The 11,067-nt window shown below is 40.6% G+C and overlaps 1 protein-coding gene across 1 annotated transcript; it reads left to right on the forward strand.

Annotated features, from left to right (window-relative positions):
- The first annotated feature begins 4,534 nt into the window (after positions 1-4,534).
- tbr1b (T-box brain transcription factor 1b) lies at positions 4,535-10,850 on the forward strand. The gene is made up of 6 exons (XM_005918216.3): positions 4,535-7,346; positions 7,646-7,800; positions 8,010-8,131; positions 8,426-8,584; positions 8,949-9,010; positions 9,898-10,850. The coding sequence occupies exons 1-6, from the start codon at positions 6,655-6,657 to the stop codon at positions 10,739-10,741; spliced, it is 2,034 nt and encodes a 677-aa protein (XP_005918278.1). The 5' UTR covers positions 4,535-6,654; the 3' UTR covers positions 10,742-10,850.
- Positions 10,851-11,067: the final 217 nt, after the last annotated feature.

An 11,067-nucleotide genomic window follows, 5' to 3' on the forward strand; every position in this document is an offset into this window, starting at 1 on the left:
GTTTGTGTAATGCCATCAAATTCCACATAATGTGTGACAGTTGATTCTTACAGCCACCGTTTCATTCAGTTTCCATTTCCTTTCCTAGCGTCACCCATTCTCTCAGATAATTAAACAGACAACTTACAGTGAATGTTATAAGAAGCTCCCTAGCAGCAAAAACTAAGTGTAAATTGCTTCAAAATTGATTCCCCTTTCCCTCCCCCAACAGATGTAACTGATAGTTAAAGGGTGGGAGCCAAGCTTCTTGGTGAAAGGGCACAAACTCTTTCAACCAAGGTGTGGTAACAGGGTGAAAATTTGAAAGTAAATTCCCTCACTGATAATGTATCCTACATCCCACTAATGATAGCACACCCACTGTATTGTGCTCACAGCACTAATTTCCTTGTTTTCACTCACATACGCTGCAAATGTTTTTCCTCTGTTCTATGATTTATCTTTTCCTCCCCCCTCCTCATATATGAATCGGTGTTCAGTGTCCAATTTCTAATTTAGTCCCTGTGTAGTGGCTTAGTTTGCCGGTCATTTAAGGAGTGGATCAGTTCCTAAAAAGCTTTTGGAGATGCTGCAGGCCAGTGAGTGTGTTGGGCTGCTATAAAGGCAACAGTAGGACATCGGCCAGTAGTTCACACTTGTTGGAGCACACTGGTGAGGCTGTGAAGATGGATTCGGTCTTGATTATAAGGTACTGTTTGTATTTCTCATCTTTTAATCAGTGTGAAATATTCACGCTGCATCCTTTTCTCTTCTCTACATACTATTCCCGCACCATGCAGTGATCTGCGGAGATGCAGGTGTATGGTGTAAACAACAAAAGGGAAAATCTAATTGATCACTACAGTTCTTTCTTTCTGAACATCGGCAAAGTTTGACAAGAAAACCAACTGGTTTCCATGTGTTTGTTTGTGACAGCCTAGATGTGAGTGGTGGAGACATAAATCATGTCGGATTTATTTTTCCTCTCAACTTGGAACATAGTTCTCTTCCCCGTAGAATTCAGAACTGATCATTAACCTTTCCTTTAGTTCCTTCCCTTGCCTGGTCACATTTCCTCTTTATTTGGTTCCTGGCCCCATATGCCACTTTCCTATTTCCTGCCTGCAGACAGCAGGGAGTAGCTCTATTATCACCTTCCTAGAGCTGTCTTTGAATGTGAGAGGCAATTCCATTTCACTCAGCCATGGGGAGGAGGAGGAGGAGGATGAGGAGGAGGAGGAAGAAAAAAAAACACGCCATAGAGCACAGAGAAATTGGTTTAGGTTACTTCTCGTAGCTGAATGTAAGACTATTTTGCTTTGTCTTGTTGGATTTCTTAGATTTAGAGACCCTACCATGAAGAGCCCGCAGTGAATGTGCAGGGTTTTTGTTGTATAGTTTTAAATCAGAGCAAAGGTTAAGTGCCGGCTATCATGTCAGGTTATTGTGTGAACAATTTATCGTCAACTCCATTGAGAAGTCATCTTTTGAAATATTAACAATCCCGAAGCATTTATATTCCACTACTGTGAAGCTGTGCTAAAGATATCGAAGATGTCTCTAATGCTTTCCCTCTCAAGTGTGTTCGCTACATTTTGCAGCATTTTACTCGAAGCCTGTGTTATTTTTGGGCTTCCCTAAGTCTTATTCCAGCTTTTATCTGTGCCTAGTTCTTTGGAATGGTAGGGCTCTTGACAATATTGCTCCTGGATAAATTAAACATGAGTTACGTAGAGTGATAATCTGTGGGCCTCTCTTTTCACACTGCATTCCCAATGAGCTGTGTGTTGGCCTGGTGTTGTTGCCTGTGATTTTAATGAAGATTATTCTTGTAACACGACAGTCGCCTGTTTGCTCCTAGTCCTCCCCAAATATTTTCTCTTCAAACCGAGAATTTTGCTTTCTTTCAAGTGATCTGTGCAACATTTGCGCTTTATTTTAAAAGTATTTATGTTGCGGGTCAAAATCATCAGTTTGTCACGGATGTAATTAAAATATTTAGGCACCAAATCACATACCTGGCTGTTGTTTTTGGATTAAACATTCATCATCATGTCAGCGCACTTATCGATTAAACAATACACTGGCAGACAGCTGTGACTGGGTAATTAGTAGGTATTTTCTTCCTGTCTAAGCAGAACTGTACTGTAAAAAGCCAAAGCTTAAGCTGGATTGAAGCCCTCTGTTTTCTTTTGTTCAGATGTAGGTTTATAGTGCTCGAAAAAACCTCAGAGTATTCTCTGAGGAGCAAGTGCACACTTCATGGCATGGCCACTCTTAAGATGGAACTGCTGTTTTATAAATAATTTCAAAGTTACAAACATCAGCCTCACAATCACAGCGATTCAATGATATTCATTTGGCATAAGTCAGTTTCATTTCTCTGTGCTCTTCATCAGAAATGGCTTAAAAAGTAGAGTTAGTGTGAATTTTTTATGCCATGGGCTTAGTGGGGACAGTGGCCATGTTCTTCACTTGCAGACGTCTGACAGTGCATGGCAGCAGAAATAACAAAATGGTCACAAACCCCAACTGCACTCCCTGGGTCACACCGGCTCTTTAAAATTTAAAGAGACTAGCAGGAAACCAAACAGTTGATAACAGGTCAGTAGCAGGTGATAAAAGAAGTTTTGGTAGGGACATTAGCCCTTCCGCTAACTTTGTGTTTCCTGACATTAGATCCATGCAATTTGCTTAGCCAAATAATACACATCCGAGAGCATGAAGGAGCTGTGGGCATTGCTCTCAGGGATTGCAGTACCCTGAGGAGTGCAGTGTTTCACAAGTGCTACTTTGCTGCAGAATTGGTATTAGACGAAATTCACACATTTATAATTAAGCATATTATCATGACATACTTTTTCCTGTATAGGTTTTGTAAAGGGGAAGCTCAGTTTATGAATCAGATTGTTATTTCAGTGGTGTGCCACACTGTCATTGTCCTGTGACACACACACGAAAAAGAAAGTAATAGATAAATAAATAAATAAAAACTCATGCCAAAGTTAGGAAAAATTCACAAAAAATGTGTGCCTTTAAGACATGAGTAATTGGTAAGTAACTGTGTGAGATGACATATTAATTGTCTGCCACGTGGGACGGTTCATATTCTTATGACCTTGCAAAATATACATGTTAAATAATAAATCTGGATTAGTTGTTTGCAATAAAAAAATAAAACTGCAAATTAATAACTATAAATAAATAAATACACTGTATTAAATAGTATTAAATTTAAGAAACTAGGTAACATAGATTGAAGCTGAAGGAATAAACGGTGTAACCCAATAACAAAATGGGCATTTAAAATGGGAAATGCTGCTGCAGGATTTTAATAAGTTAGAACGATAGAAGGATATGTGCATTTGGTTTAAGGTGAAAAATCCCTATAGTGCAGTTCTGTTATGGTATTATTACTCCACACTGAACATCCTGATCACCTGTCCTGAGGTTAATTTGCTGTGAGCTTTGCGGTAAAGAATCGCGTTTGAGTCTGGTCTGACTGGGCGACCCTTAAAGGACATCAATAATGAGCAGGTGTAGGAGTGCACTTCTGCGTAGACGCGTGTCTCTGTGTGTCCAGGGAGGACGACTAATAAGGGTTTAAAAGCCACAACTGTCCACTCCGCCCCTTAGCAGCCCCCCCAGCTGTCTTTTCTGCCAGAAAGCACCCTGATTCCCTCTGACAGAGCAGATCACTGATGGCAAGAAACCACAGGGGGCAATAGTTATGTTAGCATAGCACAAAGCACCGCCACACTTGATCGGGTTAGTGGCGCTGGTTAATTACAGAGTTAAGGTAAATGCACGTTTCCTGGTTAAACAAACAAAGATAAACAAGCCAAAAAACCACAGTAAAAATAATAAACGAAGTCTTTGACTTTGATTTATTGATGGAAACTGCAACGTGACGTCTAGCAAACAACATATAAATAACTTAAAGTCCATCTTAAATGCATTCCCATGAAATTTTTAGTGCTGCTGTAATATAAGCCACTACCTGTCATGAATCCCAAATAACCTTGGCTCTATCCTCTTAGTTCATCCCAGTGTGCCTCATTCCTTATTACTGGCCTGACAAGGAAATGTTTACCCATCCGACAAGAGACAAGCCATTTCATAGTCAGAAAAAGCAATTTCACCTGACTGGAGTAGCACACTATGTCCCCATATCCTTGCTGGCAATAATTTTGTTGTCATTTTGTGTGCTGTGGTCATATCATTGAAGTGACAGTGCTGGGCATTAGGTAAAGTCCCTAAGCTGGTGCTCACTTTCAGGCTTTTTCTCTCCTTGTCATTCACATTGATTGGATTAGACCCAGGTGGCAAGCAGATTCTTTTGGCACAACAATAAAAAAAATGGTGATGTAGTGGCTGAAAAACACACAGATATTGTTTTTTTATTTTGCTGAAATTAATATTGTTATGTGGAAAACATATGCTCTTTAGAATTAAATGGATATATACTTCTTCTTCTTCTTCTTTTAAAAAATTTTTTTTTCATTGTATTGAAGGCAGTTTGTGTTTGAGGGGTTTTTTTTGTCTTTGATTTATTTTATATGGGTGATATAATACAGATACAGCCGTTATAATATTATTTGAAAATTGAAAAGGCATAACTGCTGTTCACACTAGATTATGCTCAGCTGGTCAATGGAGGGTGTGTACAAGGCAGGGAGCCGAGATCCTAACCTGCTCTACATCTCCCTGAGGGACAATGCTGGCTATGGGCATGACAAATCAGCCCCCTCCTCTTTGGTTATGTCCACTAGCTAGCTGAGCCAATAAATAGATGACTTAATCTGATAAACAGGCAGTGCATTACCTAGGGAAACACAGAGTTGCTGCATGGGTGATTCAACAATTGGCTTGTTGAGGGGGGGAAGGAAGCCCACTTTGCTTATTAAAGATCAGCGATGGAAGTGAACCATAATCCTGTAATGAGTAGAGCAGAGAGTGGCCTCTTTTCCTTGGGCACAGGCAAGCCCGTGCTTGCATGTTTCACAGGAATAGATTGTTGGAACCAGTAGCCTTTCTGTAATGACCCCTCTTGTTAGCTTCAGAAATTCATAGCTCTTCATTAGAGATACGAACTGGTGGCTGTGTTCACCAATGCAACGGGCCTTTATTGGTCTTCTCTTTAGCTTCCACACAACACTGCAGTGTAACTAAACCAGAAGTTACTCAGTGAAGTAGAAATGATCAACGGAGGCAGTTAGTGATATTGTAATGGGTTCCTTGATAGTTAGTGGTGTTTCTTATCATCCACGAGAATCACCTGGTAATAATAATGCGATTAAACGGAAGTGTAAAAGTTGCCAGTGTTGAATCGATGCCTTTCGGACAGAGGATAACCTTCACAATGACACACCGTGGCTCTGGTGAACAGTGAAGTGGAAAGTTTGAAATTCAGGACAATTTACAAAGGCCTCGCAATCATAGGAAATGTATATGCGAGGAAATGTATATCAAACCACTCCCTTTGAACAGCGGTAGTGTTAACTTGGTAATAACCTTGTTAGTAAGTTAAGCTGGGAGCCATGCTGCAGCTGCTCTCTTTGCACCGGGGACTGAGCCACTGTAACTTGCGGCTATCCTAACACTTAGTTCCATCTTCTCAATCAGGACTGATTTATTTTACTGCGCCGGGGGGCTTGGTGCATTTTCGAAGTGGTCTGATTAACAATCATTTCTATTTTAGAGTTTATTTATTCTCTATCTGCTGTCGATATTCTCAAACTTACTGTCAGTTATCTCAGAGACCTGCACCCTCCTGAGATCAAATTTATTCTGTCTTTAAATATATTTCCCGAGTAATTAGATTTTACAACTCGGACTTAATGTTTCTCCCATCTCCTTCTTACGCTTGCTTTCTCAAACGGACAAAAATTAAATTAACTAAACTGCATAATGCTAATTTCTACTCAAAACTCCGAGTCCTACTTTGTGTCTCTCTGGCAGTGAGCTGTGTTTGGCACAGCAGCCCCTGTTACCAGTGCACGGGTTCATAACTTTAGTGCATAAAATATTTACCAGGACTGGGACTCATAAACACATCTTCAGTGGGACGCCATGATTTCACGCTATATCACAAACATTTTAAGGCATCAGATGCACCGCCTGTCATGGACTGTCATTTTTGGCGTGTTAATAATATATCTTGGTTTCTTCGGCAGACATACTTTGGCACTCATGGCACATAAATAGGTAAATAACGTGGATAAAGGTAAATAACGCCGCTGTCGTCACAGCTGACAGCAAAAACAATCTTCATAACTATGATATATCTTTTTTCTATTTTTTTTTTGGTTTATTTTTTGTTTATTTCATATACTGCTAAAAAGGAGTCTGTCTCCATATGTTTTATTCAAATATAGGCCCATGTCACACTACAAACAAATCACTTTGCTCATAGCGCTCTTCTTATCGTCCTAATTAAGAGCTGTCTAATTAAATTACAGCCCTGAGTTAACCAATCGCAGTACTTGTTTCATTAGCAAAGCAGCGAGAGTGATGGAAAGAAAATCCTTCCTGATTGCAGGATGGTGTCAATTGGCTAATTTGCTGCCTTCCGTAACTCAAGTCATCGTAAGGCGTTTCGTAGTGTTAGATTAGGAAAGGCGTGTGCAAAAGCTTGTGATATAGGTTGAGCTAATAGTAGCTTCCTATTGAGCTATGCAGGTCGAGAATTGCATCTCGCCGGCGAGTGATCTCTCCAAGAAATTTATGAATGTGGGCAGTGGCTTTTCGAGCTCCAATGGATCAGAGCTTTCGTTGCAGGACCATCCTATTATATCTGCAAGTGACAACCTGGAGAGAAGTTCACCTCTGAAAAAAAACTCCAGGGAGATGACGAATCAGTCAGAGGCAGACAATTTTCCCGACTCCAAGGACGCATCAGGGGACGTCCAGAGGGGCAAACTCTCTCCTGATCTTCACGGAGTCTCTGACATCCGTCATAATTTCGATGGATCTGCAGGAGAAAGGTGCATCTTTTCTCCATCTACCCAGCCGCAGTCAGTCTCAGCAGCTCCCAGTGCCATGTTCCCTTACCCGAGCCAGCATGGACCAGCGCACCCGGCTTTTTCTATTGGAAGTCCCAGCCGATACATGGCACATCATCCGGTCATAACCAATGGAGCTTACAACAGCCTTTTAACCAACACTTCTCCTCAAGGCTACCCGACAGCGGGTTACCCTTACGCGCAACAGTATGGACACACATACCAAGGAGGTGCTTTTTACCAGTTCTCCTCAGCGCAAGCAGGACTGGTTCCGGGGAAAGCGCAGGTGTATCTGTGCAACAGGGCCCTGTGGCTGAAGTTTCACAGACACCAAACAGAGATGATCATCACAAAGCAAGGACGGTAAGTACGCGCACTCGCTTATTTTTTTTTTAGAGGCATGCAACAATATTCGATAATTGTTTGCGTTACTGGAACATTTTTAGATCGAAGTTTAAATGGGCGCGTATTAAGATCATTTTAGATTATTTCCCTGAAAAAACGAAAAAATAATAAAAGCGATAATGAACTTTGTATAATACCAAGGCAAGCTCATTAATAACAAACAAAGAAATAAAACAAAAACTAAATAAAGACGCAAAATGAAAAACTAGAAAAAAATAGAGACATTTTCTAAGCCTGTGTTTCTTTTTTCCCCGCAGACGAATGTTTCCATTTTTAAGCTTCAACATTTCTGGCCTTGACCCAACTGCCCACTACAATATATTTGTGGATGTAATACTCGCCGATCCAAATCACTGGCGATTTCAAGGAGGAAAGTGGGTGCCTTGCGGAAAAGCAGACACGAATGTCATAGGTATCACATCTGCGCTTTGTAACGATTACATTTACTCGACAGTTTGATTTTGAGAACATGGTAAAAAAAAAAAGTGTTTTGTTTTTATACCTATAACTAAAATATGTGGTAAAAATTGTGAATGAAAATTTGTGAGGAATTTGTTTCTAAATAGTGATATATATTTTTACTTCTTTTCTTTGCCTATTTTTTCTTCTTCTTTTTAATAGGCAATAGAGTTTACATGCACCCGGATTCGCCAAATACCGGTGCGCACTGGATGCGTCAAGAAATATCATTTGGAAAGCTAAAGCTCACAAACAACAAAGGTGCCTCCAACAACACGGGGCAGGTAACAATGTGATAAGAAATGTCTGAATGATATAAATATATATTTATATGTAATACGAGCTGGAAACTGAAATGTTTATTTTTTCCTTTTTATTCATCTCCTGATTATTATTTTTAGATGTGTCGTATTGCTTTCTCTGTGTCATTTAATTCGAAACAATAGTCGCGTGTGTCATTATAATAAACACGAAATATGAATACACAATTGTGCTAAATTAGTTTATTTTTCTTCTCAAATCATCTTTCCAAACTTTGAAATTCAAAGTCTGACAAACGTCTTTAATTGGATCTCCAGATGGTGGTTCTTCAGTCTCTCCACAAGTACCAGCCCAGGCTCCATGTGGTGGAAGTAAACGAGGATGGGACAGAAGACACCAACCAGCCAGGAAGAGTCCAGACTTTCACCTTCACAGAAACGCAATTCATCGCTGTCACAGCTTACCAGAATACCGATGTAAGACCACTTAATATCTGACACAACACTGGAAATGTCACCAGACACCAACCGCACAGCAGCATTTATACTTTGAACATTAGCCTGTTGAAAGACGATTCAAAATATCGGGAATTCTACTATATATATATATACTTAAAAAACAAAGTAGAACAATAAAGTTTTAATACGAATACAATTTTTTAACCTAAATCTTAAAGCAAGACGCACACTGGGATTAATAATTTCCTGTTGACAAACACATTTTCGCGTAAAAACAAAGAACAAAATTAAACGAATTGTTAATATTATTTGCATTTATGCTGCACTGCGCTAAACGTCTGGAACACACCTTATGGATCCTTCTATGCATTTCCCCCCACAGATTACGCAACTGAAAATTGACCACAATCCGTTCGCTAAAGGATTTCGGGACAACTATGACACGTAAGATCGTCTCTCTTTCTCTCTTTTTCCTTCCTTCAAAATATCTTCTTTGTTTTTGGTTGTAATTTGTGTGTGTGTGTGTGTGTGTGTGTGTGTGTGTGTGTGTGTGTGTGTAAGTGTGTGTGTGTGAGTGTCTTTTTATGCTTCTGTAGTTTTAATTAGAAACTATAATAGCCACTTAGCTTGGGTTTTTTCTTTGTAAAAATTTAATTTATGTATTGATAATTCTGTTGAAAATTCGTTGTATTGCTTTTGAAGTTGGAAGGAGTTCGCATGATAAATAAAATATGTACTTTTACAGGGAAAATTAATTGAACATTGGATTAATAATAACATTTCTGACTGCAAATGAAGCAATGCGTTTTTCTTTTATCATAACACACACCATAACACACACATATGCACTTGTTTGCGTGTAATAAATGTGCGCAATTGCGTCCAGAGCTCGTAACTGTACCGATTCACTGTATGTATGACAAGGTTCCTCCTTTATTTGATTTGAGCTTGTTTTTCATTGTAAATGAAAGGCGTACTAATGAGTGACGAGAAAATGAAAATCATACTCGAAACAAGGAAATAACTACACGATAACTGAGAAAGCAAGTCGGATCTATTTGACGACGTTTTCTTCGTACTGTGTAAGGCACCCGGCGTATTTCGAGCTTGGATCTAGACTGGGATGGTTTTGCAGATGTTTTCGAACCCTGCAGTTATCTCACCTTCAGAAAGAATAATGGAAAACAAACTTTCCTCATGTCTATTAAACTGCTACATTACTGAAACAGAGAGGCCCCGTTGACCTTAATTTGTTTAATGTTCTGAGAACAGACTACAACACACTGTTTAGTTTCTGAATTGCTTCTCTGTTTTTCTCTCCATCTTTTCAGTGTCTACACAGGCTGCGACATTGACCGCCTAACTCCATCACCGGGTGACTCTCCGCGTTCACAGATCGTGCCGGGTGCGAGATATGCCATGCCTAGCTCTTTCCTGCAGGACCAATTTGTCAGCACTTATGCCAAATCTCGCTTTCACCCTGGCGTGGGGACTGGGCCTGGCACGGAGCGCAGCGTCCCACTCGGCAACAGCTTGCTATCCCCGCAGCAAACCGAGGAGCCCAGTGTTGCCACCCCCCCGCAGCGATGGTTTGTCACCCCTGCCAACAACCGACTGGACTTTGCTGCCTCGGCATACGACGCCGCTGATTTTGCCGGTAACGCGGCCACCTTACTGTCCTACGCAGCGGCCGGAGTGAAGGCTCTTCCCCTGCCGACTGCAGGCTGCTCCAATCGGCCTCTTGGCTATTACGCAGACCCGTCTGGCTGGGGAGGACGCACGCCGCCGCAGTATTGTGGTGTAAATAGTAAATCCAGCTCGGTCTTTTCCTGCTGGCCTACTAACACCATCGGTGGCAGAACAGGCACTAGCTACCTGTCCGAGGAGGGAGACTCCATCACCACAGAGAGATCACCCATCGGCGGCTCGGAGGAGACCAAACCTAAAGACATGACGTCTGAGTCGAGCTGGATTGAGACGCCGTCCTCCATCAAATCCATCGATTCGAGCGATTCTGGTATCTTTGAACAGGCCAAGCGGAGAAGGATCTCACCTTCTGCAACACCGGTTTCAGAGACAGTGTCCCCGTTAAAGTCTGAGCTGCTGACACCGAGAGAGTGTGAGAAAAACTGCACAAAGGACATTGGTTATTACAGTTTCTATCCTCACAGTTAAAACGAAGCAAAGCCTATCTATCTATCTATCTATCTATCTATCTATCTATCTATCTATCTATCTATCTATCTATCTATCTATCTATCTATCTATCTATCTATCTATCTATCTATCTATCTATCTATCTATCTATCTATCTATCTATCTATCTATCTATCTATCTATCTATCCATCCACAGGTTAATCAATAAAAAGTATAAAAGGACTGACATTCACAGTTAATGGCCAAAGTGTAAATTCTTCAACTACAGTTTTGCCATAATTCTTGTTTCCACACTGTTACGCCAGAAAACACTGTAATTATGAAAATAATGTACATAATACTG

The sequence above is a fragment of the Haplochromis burtoni genome, unplaced genomic scaffold (genome assembly GCF_018398535.1).
Source record: "Haplochromis burtoni strain Fernald_Lab_line unplaced genomic scaffold, NCSU_Asbu1 Contig_29, whole genome shotgun sequence".
NCBI lineage: Eukaryota > Metazoa > Chordata > Actinopteri > Cichliformes > Cichlidae > Haplochromis > Haplochromis burtoni.